This window comes from Crassostrea angulata, chromosome 9, assembly GCF_025612915.1.
Source record: "Crassostrea angulata isolate pt1a10 chromosome 9, ASM2561291v2, whole genome shotgun sequence".
Taxonomy (NCBI): Eukaryota; Metazoa; Mollusca; class Bivalvia; order Ostreida; family Ostreidae; genus Magallana; species Magallana angulata.
This window is the reverse complement of record NC_069119.1, coordinates 32,046,480-32,062,831: the sequence shown is the minus strand read 5'-3', so window position 1 is coordinate 32,062,831 and position 16,352 is coordinate 32,046,480. Positions and strand designations below refer to the sequence as shown.

Sequence of the window (16,352 nt, the reverse complement as noted above, 5' to 3'; positions counted from 1 at the left end):
TAGTACAAAGTTCCAAAAAATGTGTCTATATTTTTATGAAATTCTTCACTTAAAGAAGATCACATAAATCTCAATATGGCCACAACGATCGGATATTCATAGATAAACCTTTTGAATTTGTTGTGATCTTTTGAAAATTGTTTTCGCAAGGACATTGCAAAGTTAGAAAATGAAAAGCTAAATATCTAAAGATCTTCACGTTTTGATTTTGCGAACTATGTGAAATAACTGCTAGTGCATAAACTTGTAATGTACAGAATACTTGGCTTACCTACCACTTCATAAAATAAGGTTATTAGTGTGATATTGCTTTCTTTACGGGTCGTTTGTGATAAATAATCACTTTTCATTATGTTCGGATCAGTTCAAACTTGTTAAATTGAAAACAACCTTTCTATATTTGTAATGAAATATTATTAGACCGCAGATATGAGATGAATGATAAAGATTCAATGATTCAATGATTATAAGTAAATAAATGAGATTATCTTCAGTTTAACATAACTTTTAAGTTCATTTTGTACATGATTACATGTGCTTGTCAAATAATCCCTTGATCTTAGCCAAGAGAAACCAGTGCATGTGGAAAACTGTGTGTGCGGTTATCTTACATCTGCAAAAAAATCTTGAACAGTACGTCACTTACATGAATTGAATCAAAGGAGAAAGAAGAACTAGTTAAATTGTGTTTTTTTAATATCTCGGTATCCAACGAGGCAAACTATAGCAAAGGTATTGCAATATTAATAAAGTTCAGCTTAGCTTACATTTTTATGTTAACAATGCAAACTGGTCCTTTGACCGATGGTGGTAACATTTTCATTCAGAATATGTTATTTGAATAGTCTGAGCATAGCTCTTATTGTTGCATACCAAACTGTCAGTAAGGCAAGACATGAATAGACAATAAAACAAAACATTCTACGCATAAATTGTTCCTTAGACAGTTGAGCATTACATGTAGCCAGGTTTCCACACATAAATTATTGTATACATGTAATTGCACAGTGTGTGAATTATGTTTGCACACAAACTGTGTGGATATATATATTTTTAAGAGCTTTCATTGAAGTTTTATTTCAACATAAATTGGCAGCTGTAAGTTGCATGGCGTATTAAAAAGGGTGGAGAGAACCTCTAAAATCCCCGTAACACTTAAAGAGTCTTATCGTGATATAAACATTACTTACACGACTATATTTACATAGCGGGCATGTTCCGTACGTAGGCAAAATACACAAACATTTTTACGCGCATCTTTATCTAAAACGGTTACCACCATCAAATTTTAAAAAATACAGTTTGGAAGGTGATCATGTATTTTGAATTTTGATGCAAAGTTACTTAATTTGATTTCTACGTTCCAGCGTGTATAAGATATCATCTTTTTGAGTTGTATGAATACTATTCCGTTTTAATTACAATCATCGCAAGTTTCTATAGTATCTACGTAGATGCCTTGTCTAGATGAAAAGTTGGACATATTTTTAGTACATATTTTATTTACCTATTGCGTCATCGTAGATTTCATGCGATCAAAAGAAATATATATAAAAACTTTCAATTGTTTCGAGATTCGAACCAAATCAGAATTATCGGATTCGGTTACTACCTGTTTTAACTGCATAGCTATTGGACTTAATATGACACTTCTCTCTAAGTCAATACCAGAGTTATACATGTACAATTTAAATATAGGACATGTTAACCTGAAATGTTCTTCGTAGATTTTTGGCTAGCTACAGATCATCCGCTAGCTTAAGCACATATTTACATATTTTTTGGAAAGAATAAATTTGTAAACATTTAAAATATGGTGGAATTATTATCCATTTCGAAAGGGCCTGCCCATTTAAACATACCAATTTAAGAATAAGTTTTAATCTTCTTCAGGAATTGTCATACAGAATTACTGGTTAATCGAGGTGGCATAATTTTCGTTGAATCCGTGTGTACCTTTCATCTAATTATTAGATTAAGATTACAAAGTAAGTTTGGCTTTTGTAGGTATAAGAGAACGCAGGACATTGAAACCGCACGAACCAATAAAATTTAAGCAATCCACGAATTTTAACTATTCAAAGGCAGACAAGGTAGATGTCATGATAATTGTGAACGTGTGTACATGTATTAGCATCGCACATAGCTAAGCCAATTTACAATTTAAAAAATATTTATTTCATGACGTACAAATTCTTATCGCTTAAACGATCAATTAATTATTTTCTGATACTTTTCAGTTCTTCTGCGTGTAAATTAAAACGTTTTGATTTAAATTATATTTCTTATAAAGGCTGTCGTTTAATTTGCTAACGTGATTGTCAACGCAAACTAAATAATAAAATTTAAAGAAAAGACTTAGAAGCAATAATGATAAGTGATTTACTTAACGTATTCGTAATTATACGCTATTCATTCATTTATTCATCTAACTGAAATAAGATCAATGAGCTGCTCCAAAGCTGGATCGCTACAGTTTGTTTAGCAATCTTTTTGGAGCGCATCAGAATTCTAAATTTAATTAAATTGATTGAACAGTTTTGTTTTGTAAATAATCATGCATCTTTATCCTTTTTTTAATGTTCCTTTGTTTTTTTTTGAGAAGAAATAAGTGTATGACTTTAAGGTAAAATTAATATGATCCAGGTTTCTATATTTACATTTGAAAATATTTTTCCTTACATGAACTTATAGAAAAGCGAAAACGTTCAATTCTGTATGAACTTTTCCGTGACGTCACAATGATCATAACACGCGCTCATCGCTTGTCGCTTGGATTATTGTAAACATAAAATCTCGGTTATTTTAACAGTTCTGAACGATTTGTCTCTTTCAAACGTAAATATAAGTAATCAAGAGCAATGTTTAAAAGTTCGCCGGATTATGAAGTTGGTTGGTACGTGATCAAATCTACTGAGAAGCCCTTCGGGCTTCACAGGATTTGATCACATGACCAACCAACTTCATATCCCAGTGAACGTTTTAAATTGCTGTTTATTTCTTAATTGGATTTATTCTGTGAGAAATACAACGTTACATACTTTGTTTAGCAACAAACGTAATTCAAAGTGATTTTGTTATAAGAGGTAATGTAACAATTGGTAACTTGAAGTAGAACATGACAAGTTCCAAACAAGGAATTTAACAAAAACCTGTAAGATCATGATACATATATGTATGATCCAACAAACACATATGTAATACCTATATACCTTGAAAACAACAAACATCGATGCTACCCTGGACATGATTTTTTTTATTTTGTAGATTCAATAGATCTCATATTTGGATGTTTTTCATTTACATTCACAGAATGGGCACTGAAAAGGGAAAACAGTTTGAAATACATAATAAATTGAAATAATTGTCATCATTAAACGTAATTACATGTAACACAAAACAGAGCAAGAAATAGCCATTTTTTACGTATGGATATCTTTTAGATATGCAATCTACAGTAGGTTTTTCAAAAAACTATTTTTTGAAAAAGCAACATTTCAAACTTTTTTTAGGTATTAAGGAAATTGAATTGAGTAGAATTAGACCAATTCGACTTTTTGTGATCTTTGTATTTGGACATACCTTTCTGGGATTACCAACTGTCTGAAATCGGAAAAAAAAAGTTTGCAGACTAGCGACTATATTCCGTTTAATATGGCATATCAACACATTTTTGAAAAACATTTAAATAAGTGTTGCAAAAAGAAATTATTTTATAAGTCTCTTTTACATCCATAGAATATGTTACATAAAATGTAAAATACCTGAAATTTTAAAAATCGCCTTTGCATGTTCAATTATCAATATTCAGCTTACTAAATTTGCTCTGAGGTCTGTGTGCATTTTTAGAGGGTCCTAAACTATCCGTGGAAAATGCTTGAAATTGTATTCATAAACACATTATTTTTCATGTAATTTTCAATATCCTAGTGGTACATGTTCTTTACTTACTTTCGATATTTTTATGCAGCTACTGTTGTATGGTGTAAATTTCCTAAAAGTGCCTGAGCTCTAAAATAAAAATCGAAGGTTTGTCACACACGTATATATATATATATATATATATATATATATATATATATATATATATATATATATATATATATATATATATATATATCTGTAGTTTGTCAATTATTGTCCAAAAAGTACCTTCGACTTTAGTTTTCCACTATATGCTTTTTCAAACCGTGAAGAAAAAATAGCATTTTAAGAACAAAAAATTCATAGAATATATTTTTTTTTAAAATCGTATATTATGTCAATAAATGTTCCAATTAACAGTTTGTAGTCACTACGAATACATACGAGTGACACAGGAAGGGGCACAGATGCTGGACAACAGATGTTTGATCTCTGATCAAAACATGGCATTCCTTTTCACAGGCGCCATACGCTGTACCAGAAGTAAGCATGGCTGCAAGCTGGTCGACAATGTTTGTAACTTCTTGGTTGTTCAACAAAGCTTCAATATCACGAAGAACACAGAAATGCAAAACATATTCATAAAACAGTTATAGCACATGTAAACGTACTTTATTTGGCGTGTACGATATTTTGCGGAAATTTGTTTTTGAACAAGTTGTCGTAGACTTGAATAAGCGTATTCCTGAATGTGACTATCATTATGCATACATGTTTATGTATGGCATTTAGAAATTTGATTTAGCGGAAGCAGCATTCCACCTAAAGCGCTAAAAATACACAGCCAAATGTAGTACCTTTTACAGTATATCAAGTATTAATTATATTGTATATAATACGTCATACATAGGGCGTCCATCATTTCAATGCATTTCATAATTCTTTATACAAATTTGCATTGTAGTTACTTAAATATTAATTCATTCATACATAGTCAGTACAGAAAATGTCCATCATTCGTAAGTATTGTGGTATCATTATTCAATAAATATTAAGCAATTTCTTACAAAAGGTTCAGGATTGTCGCATACTAGGTATTGACTTACACGTGTAGTAATTTGATGTACTGTTTGACATTTTAACAAAAGCTGTAAATAAATCAGTACTGTAAATTCCTAACTAAATGCGTGGAATTTATATCCGCGTAAAATCGTAGGAAGCACCCATCGCAGATTTTTAAATATCGCCATTATTTTCTAAGAGTTGGGAACTATAATAATTTTTAAATAAATGTTCCGTGTTTGCGATTTTATATTTTTTCTATTTGATACGAAACAGGGGGATCGCGGAAATAAGTTCCGACGTAATAGAATGAATTTACAATATGTGATTTGTTATTGACATATGATGTTAATCTATAGCCAGCAGTGTCGTGCAGACTGATAGCATTGCGAAAGATTTACTGATATTGTATTATCCATATTAATTAAAATGTAAACAATTTAACAATGATGTTCCTTGAGTATTTCTTATTCATTTATTTTAGATTGGCAAAATTAAGAAGTGATTTGGTAAATAAATGCTACAGAAAGAAACAAAAACAAGGATGATATTTTTTAAACTAATAGTTTTTGTTATCGAAATCTAAATATTTAAAATCAAATTTCAGAAAAACTCAATATAACTTAATGTTTGTCAAAAAAACGATTCATATTTTTGCATAGAAATATGATTTCATAAAAAAGGAAGACCTACTGTCGAGAAGGACTCTTTTGGCTGGATTTCCTGGTGCTGGTGGCGGTGTAGTGGAGTGATGGCCAAAGCTGTTGATAACAGCCTGGGCCCTGTTTCATAATTCAAAAATTTCATAATTCAAAATTTCAAAAGTTTAATAATTCAAACATTTAAAAATTCAAACATTCGAAAATTCTGGTTGAGTTAACGTTTATTCCTTATGAAATGAAAGTGCATTGAAATTCTTTTTTTAATGCTTTACATGTAACTTGTTACTCATTTATTCTGATTAAAATATTAGTTTGGAGTATAATCAAAGCATATATACCAGAAGCGTTATACGAGTTACTTTCAAAATATTTTGGTGAATAATCTAATTTCCAAGACAATAAAGCTTAATTACTGAACTATATACAACCTGTGAATCACGTCAAACTTTAAGACCATCTAATTAAATGCAAATGTTTGTTCAGTTGTATTGCAATAAAAATAGCCCTTCACTTAGGATTGAAACACAGGGTTTCTTTGTAATTTAAAGTCTAAATCCCTATCAGGAATATCAAGTCGATCATTTTAATAATAAATGACTTACTTTCTTGGAAGCATTTACTATGCAAATCATTTAAACGGCTTCAATAACGTTTCATTTAAATGAATGTTAATAAAAAAAAAGTGAATCGTGAACTAAGGGTCATATCCGTTTTCTTTTTAAAAAACGATTGGTCGAGGCCATATCTTAACTACATCAATCTTCCTAAGAAGAAGAGTTCTGTATCAACGTGCAGGAAAATATTAAAAGAAGAAGGGACAGTTTCTTTCAATATTTTCCACAAAATTCAAAAGTTGCTTAGATCTAATCAAAATATACACCATAATGAACATGTGTGCATATACAGAACCAAGTTATGCACTTTTCTCTTGTTTCAGAAAAACAATTAAGATTTTAACATTTTGGTATGTTCATAAGATTTGGTTTGATAATGAAAAATTGCACATTGCACATTACACATATTTCAATTGTTTGTGATATTTTCAAAAATCACTCTACAATAAGGCAAACTTTGACTGAAAATGTACGTAGTTCTTTTAAAGCTAAAATTTATGACATGTTTCTTCAAAAAATGGCCATATCCCTTGTGTTCATAGATAAAGAACTAATACTTGATATACTTTAAGGATTACAATATAAGGAAATAAAATGCCAACAAACTTGTTTTTGTTTAAAAGCAGAAAAACTTTAGCCCTTAGAATGAAATGTATTCGTTAGGGGATTTAATTTCCTCATTTTCGTTGGCAGTATAAACCAACAAAATTTAATCCATGACTAATTTTTAACCCAAGTTGTAAAAAATACAGAGTTGATACATGATACATTTTAAAGATTACAGTTTGACAAAATTGAATGCCAACGAAAGTTTTTTTGGTTCTAGAACAAAATTTAGACCCAAAGAAAAAAGGTGCTTCTACAGTATGTGCTTCTAAAGTATTGAAATGTCAAATGACATTTTTGCGGCACTTACGAGTGGCAGAGGAAGGGACACATGTGCTGGAAGACTGATGTAGAGCTTTTGATTAAGGTGTGACAATGGGTCTCACAGGCCTGTTCAGATTCGTCAGCCCCGAGAGTAGCCACGAGTTGGTCAATGATCCTAGATGTTTCTTCCGTGTTTATGAAATCTAAATGTAATAAAATAAATGATATAAACTATATTATAATATTATTTCACGCATAACTTTTAAAGTTTTATTCTATGATATGATGTGCAATAATATGCTGTTAGAGTTTAATATTGAATGCTATGAGATTTGTACAAGTACATGTATGCTATGCAATGAGAAAATGAAATGAAAGTCCGAAAGAAATATGCTATTTGATAAATTTTGAACAAAAACACTTCATATAGACAAAAGTTCCAAACATTTTGAAGCAATATAACAAAATTAAGAAACTCTAACACTCATCTGCAATGAAAACATTTTTTTTTTCAAATAAATTTATTTTTGAAAAGTTCAATTTATATCGTATGCTTTGCTATGGTATGGTATGATATGCTTTAAGAATAAAAATGATTTGCTTCGAGACGTCAGTGCTGCATTGTACATTATTAGTTTTCAATGTTATGTATGATATGGTGCAAGTTGTAAAAGATTTGCTTGCACTGACTGTATTAGAACGATTTTAGTGTTAATCTTATCTTTTATCTTATATCTTTTAACACAACAGTGTCTGGGCGAATTCTTGATAGACCACAACTGTTTGCAAGTCTAGAAGGGCGAACCGCCCATGGGGCGATAATAACCTTGTCTACAGTAGGCATATATACTTTTGATCATGTAATTTATTAATTGTAACATTAATCTCTATAATTGTACAGAATAAAATAAAACAAAAATGAAAAAAGCCCTATATTATAATGATTTAAGGTTAAAGGGACATGGTCACGATTTTGGTCAAATTTTATTTTTCTGCATTTATTATTTACAATGCCTAGGGAATGCATTTCTAATGATAAAATGAAATGTGGGTGCCAGTCGATGAGTTTTAAGTAAGATACAAGGCTCGTACCCTGTTTTTGTTTACATAGGTTCAATATACCAGCAAAAACTCTTTTTCAAGCTGATTTGTTTATCTTCTTTTTCTTCATATTAAGCATAAATAAACAGTTCCAAATGATTAGCACATTTATTTGAGGTCTAAAACTGGAATTTTCACTTCAACATTCAAATTGTAATCAAACACTTTGTTTACATAGCAAAGATTTTTAAGCTCTGCAATCTGCTTATAACTCAACAAATGACACTAAAAGTTTGGTTGCCTATTAAAAATGCCTTACTAAGGCATTGTAAGCATTAAAATCCAAAAAACAATCGATCAGAATCGTGACCATGCCCCTTTAAGATTTTTTTAAAATTATTCTTCATCCGAAAGGGGTTAGTTTAGTCTAGAATATCTGCGACCATACTTCCTTAGATTATATGAATTATATATCCTATAAGAAAAAAGAGCAATTAAGAGACATGGAATGTTTGTGCGTATTTTTTTTTTTCGCAGTATAGTGAAAAAAATTGCAATCATGACAACTTAACGTTAAATAACAGTTGGAAAAATAAACCCGGGAATTCTTTATTGACGACAATACATTTGACTTGCATGGCACAAGTATATATATTTTGATTACATGTGTGAGTTAAATTACTTTATATTAACATTAATTTTACTTATGTTTTTACATCATATACATACTTCCTAAGACCAGACGTTTTGCTACTGCTCCAGTTCCTGCAGGGTTCGATGATGGGCTATGTAGATTCTTAATAGCGTCGATTGCCCTGCATTTGGAATACATAAATATTCATTAATGCAAAATAAAGTCATAGGTATACCTTTTTATGTGCAATTTGTAATCAGATAGTATGTGTTTCTTTTCTTTCCTCTCCTTTTAAGTGCTGAATATGTACAAACACTACAAGGCGAAATTGACAAACATTCATATGCAGCAAATATAAATAAAATAACAGATGACGGAACAAATCATTGTGTGTAAAATGCATTAGAAATCTATAAAATATAAGCATGGACCAACGGGTTTCTTTTTTAATTTTCGTTATCACAAAATGTTAAAAAAATAATTTAATAAAAATCTACGCACAAGTGACACGTGAAGGGACAGAGATGCTGCATCACGGACTGCTGATTCCGAATCAACACGTGACATTCCTGTTCGCATTTTGCATAGTTATCGTCAGTTCCGAGCTGTTCCACTAGTTGATCAATAAGGCGTCTCCCCTCCTCCCCATTGAGGAAAGCTAAGTATGAGTAAGTGAGTAAATTATTTATTATACTTACATGTGTTTCATAAACAATAACAGAGACATTATTATTTTTCATTTATAATAATTGAAGGAATAAACACCGGACGATTGAACCTATATGTCACTTTATAAACATGAATATACACAAATAATAGCTTAACGCATCGTTTTTTTTTAATAAGATAAATTGTTTACACATTAAAGCCGGATAAAAAAATTGGGTAGTTTGTCTAGAAAAGTCGGAAAAGATAAAACTTGTTCAATCTGAGTCTTACATGTTAAGTAATTGGTTATTAAAGCCAAAATTTGTAAAGATTTCGGTTCTGAGTTTTGAGAAATATATACAATGCAACAAAAATTGAAATTCGTCTTCTATTGCTTCTGCACAGGATACAATACATAGTCTATTATTAATACAAAAGAGTTGAAATGGTCTCCTCTAGATAAGAACAAATTTTATTTTTTCTGCAATATTGAATAAAAAGGAGAATTATCACAGATTACGACTTACTGTCAAAAACAAGTCGTTTGGTGTGATGAAGTCCACTAATAGTCTGCTGAGCGCTAAAAAAGGAAATCGTTATTTTAGAGTGTTTTATGGAAATTTTAAAACATCCTATATTTAAAATGTAGATGATATATTCAACTCTCACTACCAATCACAGTTACCGCAAATTTTTTGAAGAAATAAATAATGACACATCCTATTTCTAACAAAAATCTTTTCTTTTCTTTCAAATATCTTACAGGTGGCACATAAAAGGACACAAATGTTGGATTGTAGACTGGGGGTTTGCAATTACGGTATGACATTCAGATTCACATTTGGCCTCGCTGTTGTCAGATGATAAGAATACCACCAGTTGATCGATAACATTTCTAGCTTCTTGGCCGTTCAGGAGTGCTAAAAAGGAATATTTTAGATTATATATATATATATATATATATATATATATATATATATATATATATATATATATATATATATATATATATAATTTCCCAATACAACAAAAAATAAATCGGCACAGTTTTAAATAATTTAAAAATGATAAATATCCAGAATAAAATCACAAATTGATCCTATTAACCGCAAACGTTTTCGCCATTCCTGGCTCTTCAGGCAGTTGCCTGAAGAGCCAGGAATGGCGAAAACGTTTGCGGTTAATAGGATCAATTTGTGATTTTATTCTGGATATTTATCATTTTTAAATTATATATATATATATATATATATATAATTTCCCAATACAACAAAAAATAAATCGGCACAGTTTTAAATAATTTAAAAATGATAAATATCCAGAATAAAATCACAAATTGATCCTATTAACCGCAAACGTTTTCGCCATTCCTGGCTCTTCAGGCAGTTGCCTGAAGAGCCAGGAATGGCGAAAACGTTTGCGGTTAATAGGATCAATTTGTGATTTTATTCTGGATATTTATCATTTTTAAATTATATATATATATATATATATATATATATATATATATATATATATATATATATATATATATATATATATATATATAAATTTGGACACCAAATGAGATTGGATAAAAGAACCAAAAAGCAATTAAACAATATCTAACTAATTTATGATTATAAAAGCAAAATATAAATATTTATTTCTTTAGCGTGTTTAAAATCAAAAAAGTAATTTATTACAGTAATCATAAATGGGTGGTTATTAAATACATATTTATAACGGGTAATATGTATATATGTCACACACACAAACATTAGGCCCGCTGTACATCATATACAGTGCATGTACAGATCATTTGCAATTGCACATAAAGATAACACGTCATCGGTTATTGGTGATATTGTTTGTTATAGAATTGATAATTTCAAAAGCATGTATGCAATTACACATTTAACCATACATCATTAGGGTCTTCCGTTTCCAATCAATTGGTAGGTCGTATTTGAACACATTCGGATATTTTGGTTAAATCGTTCTTTTAACTGTTTAGGTTTTTGTTCTTTTTTATTTGAACTCAATCAGATTGTTTGAAGTCGTACCAAGAATTATTTGATTTTTTGTATCTTTTTGTATTAGTTAATCTTGTTTTTGGTTTAAGAAGTCTGATTCTTACAGGAACGTCTAGCTTTAACTGACATTAAAAGAATATAAATCCGTTACTTTGCAACGAGCTTTTCTGTAATTTGATTCGTTATTTAAGATTATTTCTTGTAAATGTATAACAATCAATATTTTTTTTTTCAAATCAGCTGTGATCATGTACACCAGTAAAATGCGAATACTTGCTACCTGGATAGTTTCAATTTATGTTTTACAAAATTAATTTCGTTTTCTTCCTTGCATTTTATAGTTGTGAATTAGATTAAATTAAACTTATTTATGAACTTAGTACAAGTAACCCTAACAGTATCCAATCAGGCTCCACCGTCACCAAAATTTTCGAATCCCTCAACTCATTCCTCAACTCAAATCCTTTAAAGAAAAGTGCATAAATTTGAGGTCAAACCTCAGATTTGAGGCTGAGTATTGACTTGAGGAAAGTTGGTGACGGCGGGGCCTGGTTTATTGTATTTTTTGACTACAGACCGCGTAACGTAATTCATTCTAAATACATGCATTCATGCAAATAGGTATAAATTATTGTTACAAACTGAATAGAAGTCAAAGCCTTTTTAAGTTAAAAATACATACACATTACATTGATTCAATAGCCAGTGGCTAATAGGATATAAAACCCTGTCATACATGAGTTCCCGTGGAACACTGAAAGTGAGCTAGTGCTAGTAAACCTAGGGTCCCAGGTTAAGCATTATATCTCTTTTTTTTACTTTTAGAAATAGTTTTAAATACTCTTTCCGTCTTAGAATTATGGCAACTTGCGATAGAATATACATTATTTACTTAACTTCAGTACATGTTCATGTAGACTCAACTTCTCTTGTTATAAAGGCTGCGTTGTTTGACTAGACATGCTTTCATTTCTTTGTGTACATCTAATTTAACGAGGCCGGGTCTAATTTGTTCTGCCCTAGATTTTTGAATGAAAATTTTTACTCGAATTTCAACTGATATAATTATTATTTTAAGATAAAAAAAAATAAGACATTTACCACACCGTTTGTTTAAGGGGTCATCTCAAAGTTTGTTAATTTTTAACATAGGACTCTATGGGATTTTGCCTGAAATATATCAATTTTGCACATTTTTTACATTTTTTTTTAAACTTCTGCCCTAGGGATTTCTTTTTCTGTTCTATATATTAAAGTTATTGCTAAAAGGCATCAAATGGTCAAATTAAAAAAACCTTTTACCTCCTGGTTTGTTTCAGGGGTCTTATCAAAGTTGTTTTTTGTATTCCCAATTTCCCAGATTTGTCAGATAATGGCTATTTTTTATTTGACAACGGCGGAAATGGTGATCTTTATAGTATTATTAAAACATTCAAACATATTTAAGTAAAATGAATAAATAAATATATAACATCACATATTAAGGGTAATTGATATAAAATACATGGTTACTGTCTTGAAATTATGAATTAAGCTATATTTAGGCGGGTTAAGAAAACGTAACAGAGGGCTAGGCTTGCTGAATCCTCTTCATGTTTTCGACCCGAGCCCAAATATAGCTTATACTTCGGATATACACAACAGGTGTGTCTTCGTTTCAGACGCACGGCTATGCTATTGTAAAATAAATACTTTGCATAAGGGTTAAATATATCTGTCCATTAATCACAATTGATTAAATTGTCATATAGTTAATAAATTTTGTTGGTAAAGTAAGCACAATATTGATTTTTTTAATGGTTTGAATGTAGCTGAAAGAAGTTTTGACATTAAAGACTAATATGTTGTTCGTAAAGGTGGCTTCATGGTCGCTTAAAAATAGTCTTTAAACTGCCTTAAAGCACATTTAGATCATCTTACGCTTTCCTTTAGCCATCTTTAAGCAGCATTTTTAGCTTAGATTTGGCTTTAAGATTGGCTTTAAGCTACCTTTAAGCACCTTTAAGCTGTCTTTGAGGAGAACTTCAAGATAGGCATACATCCTGTGATTATTGATAACAAAAGAGTACGATTATATATTATAGTTTTTTTAGTTATTCTTAAACGTGAATATCAATAATGGGCTTTAACATAATGTATCTTGTTACCAAACCAAATTAATATTCAACAGACCTTTCCCACTAAAATTTTGATGCAAAGATGACAAACTTACTGTCAAACACGAGCCTCTTCTGTTCCACTAAAATAATAAAGAAATTCAAATTCAAAATCTGAAAAGTGAAAGTATTATTTTAAAAAAGTAAAAATAATACATGTATCTTAAACATTTAAAATCACATGAATTTTCATTTCCACATGATTTGGCTTTCTTATCTAATGTAACATAAAAATGAAAAATTATAACATTATTATCATACAAAGTAATTTTTTCTTAAATTAAAGAAAAGTTACCTGAGGCAGCAAAGGCAACGGGTAACAGAAATATGATTAAACACTTCATCTTAACTGTAAAAAAAAACAACAATATTTTTTATAAATATGTAGGCTATTGTTAAAGGTCTAATAATTTTTCAGTCAAGAAGAATTCAAAATATTTCGGTTTTAACGATTGAAATGTTTCCTTAATCTTTTGTATAAAACTCTTTTTTCAAGGAAATTTACTATTGTTACAAACTTAAACACAAAAACTTAGTGATGTAGAGTCAGAAAAATTTACAATTTTTCTATTTAAATTCAATATGAAAGAAGAGAAAATCAAACTAAAAGAATGAGCAGTAAAACAAAAATGAATATTCTAGAAGTCCTATTGTTCACAAACGCGGATGATCTTACTTTAGGCGTCCTCTAAGTTGTAAAGGCAATGGTAACGATTTTGGAGTTTTATATGCGAGAGATAGCCGATTACGTGTTGTAAGCATAACGATTGCAAGGTCACACGGTTTGATAAGAATTCGAATATGTTTCAACAAGGGTTGTTCAATTGCAAGTTGTCTTGCGAAATGTCGTATGAAAGAAGAAGAATTCTTTGCCCGATTAAATAATCGTGAATGAAGTTCAAATGATTCATCACAAACTCCCAAGATAATTTTCGCTTTTATCGTGTGATGTCTGTTAAATTGAATTCCTATGGAATATCTAAGATACTTAGTTATGAAAGTTATCAAATGTGCTACTAGGAGCGTCAAACCGATGGCATGTTTTCTTCCACAATATAGAAATTATTTATTAATTGGTTATATTCTTAATTTTTTTGTTCCAGCTGATATTGATTCAGAGTACACTTATTTCCTCTAGTATAAGTACACGTTCTTGGATCCTAAAATTGCACTGTCTTGTGTGCTTCATTACAGATTGTAGGTAAATCTTATACATTAATTTGTGAACCATGACCACATAAGAACCCTACATCTGTATTTATGGATGTTTTATGCTTACATGTATGCATCAAACAGGAAAGTTGAATATCTTTATGGGAGAGAGGGCGAATTGAAAGCTAAAATATTTCTTACATGTAGTTTGCAAAAGTAAGGTGATGATGAGTGAAATTGAGATTTGAAATTCAAAAAGAAAACATAAATTATCATGTGTATAAAACGTTAACATGTTTATGTTCGAGATTGATGTCTGTTGATAAAAGTGTTCGTCGGATTAGAATTTTACATTTTAGAGGGATTAGAAACGTCCTCATACGAATACAAGAAATCATACCTTACGAAAAACTTTAGCGAGGTTCACAACAACCTCTTCTTCACACATATTTCTAGCCCTAAATCAGTTTTTAAATATGTCTGGTACATTTTTTCAAAGTCAGTTTATACCTTGCTCGCTTAAAATTGTTGATTCGAACTAGTTTATCCCGTGAAAATCGCAAAATAAAGTCGTCATGAGAGCGTTGACTGCCTTGTGTTATATAATGATCGTTATGTTCAGCGATATTGTGCGAAGAGTGCTACAAAAGTGCAAACATTGCGTTACCCATAATTGAACATCTTAAATATCTTATTTTGTCATTAGTTAGAAAAGAATATATCGTGACTTTTATTGCTACAATCTTATATAAATCTATCATTTCAACACTTTGTTGAAAGAATTGCTTATATTAACTATTTACTTTTGAAAAAAAGGATAATTATGCATGTTAATTATGAGCTAAATGAAATAGTGTAATGCCAAAAAAACCAACTATTGGCACAAATCATACAAAATCATTTTAAACATATATTACTAGTATCTAATCATTTTAACAGTCGACTATTGAGTGCATTTTTTCCGTTTAAAAGCTGTTAATGAACGAAGTATAACACTTTCAGTAAGAGTTATTGATATTATTGCAATACTGTGAACGCATTAACATTATTCATTGACTGAAGTTAATTTTGAAGTTTCAAGATATTAAAGTGTCAGGAGATATCTAAATTGAGTATTTGAAAAATTTGCATAATTAACACAATAATCAACATATTATTCAGGTTATCGACTTTTGAATTGAATCATTTTGAAATTTATAACTTACCGTCAAAGATTAAAAGCAATTGTAGTAATAAGAATCTGTTTTTAATCAATGTTTTATTTGTGTTCCCCATTTGCTTTGGTATTGAAAAAACAAAACTTTTGGTAACATGTACATACATGTTCTAACGTTTTGACAAAATATTCAAGCTCCTAAGTGATATGCTTACATGATTTAATGATGAAAATGTCAATTTATTATTTCACACTGGAAATCCTGGCCGATTTAAGGAAAGATTAACTTTGTATTTCAGTCTATTTCACTTTTTTATGATGTTAATGTATTTTGCACGTTAATTAAGAATCATTTAATAGTCTTGGTTTTTTTCCAGTTAAGCAGATATTGTGTAATTGTATTAAAGTGTAATTGATAAAAAGTTTTCTCTCTTTCAGAGGTCTGATTTATTTTTAAAGGTAAGTATGTCTATAAATA

General features: G+C 29.9%; 1 protein-coding gene across 1 annotated transcript; it reads right to left on the bottom strand.

Annotated features, from left to right (window-relative positions):
• Positions 1–3,236: 3,236 nt before the first annotated feature.
• LOC128164242 (uncharacterized) lies at positions 3,237–14,288 on the bottom strand. Its single transcript, XM_052828011.1, has 13 exons — positions 14,243–14,288; positions 13,862–13,915; positions 13,623–13,649; positions 10,159–10,315; positions 9,923–9,975; positions 9,249–9,405; positions 8,843–8,928; positions 7,119–7,275; positions 5,620–5,708; positions 4,309–4,465; positions 3,952–4,011; positions 3,583–3,603; positions 3,237–3,320 (listed from the first exon to the last, which is right to left on the bottom strand). The coding sequence occupies exons 2-11, from the start codon at positions 13,908–13,910 to the stop codon at positions 3,963–3,965; spliced, it is 981 nt and encodes a 326-aa protein (XP_052683971.1). The 5' UTR covers positions 13,911–13,915; positions 14,243–14,288; the 3' UTR covers positions 3,237–3,320; positions 3,583–3,603; positions 3,952–3,962.
• Between the last annotated feature and the right edge of the window lie 2,064 nt (positions 14,289–16,352).

Excerpts from the sequence above, each read along its gene's own strand:
- LOC128164242 (XM_052828011.1), bottom strand. The coding sequence starts at position 13,910 with ATGAAGTGTTTAATCATATTTCTGTTACCCGTTGCCTTTGCTGCCTCA. Across the intron at positions 13,650-13,861 it reads CGTTGCCTTTGCTGCCTCAG|TGGAACAGAAGAGGCTCGTG; the intron begins GTAACTTTTCTT and ends TTATTATTTTAG. Across the intron at positions 7,276-8,842 it reads AAAACGTCTGGTCTTAGGAA|ATTTCATAAACACGGAAGAA; the intron begins GTATGTATATGA and ends TATTACATTTAG.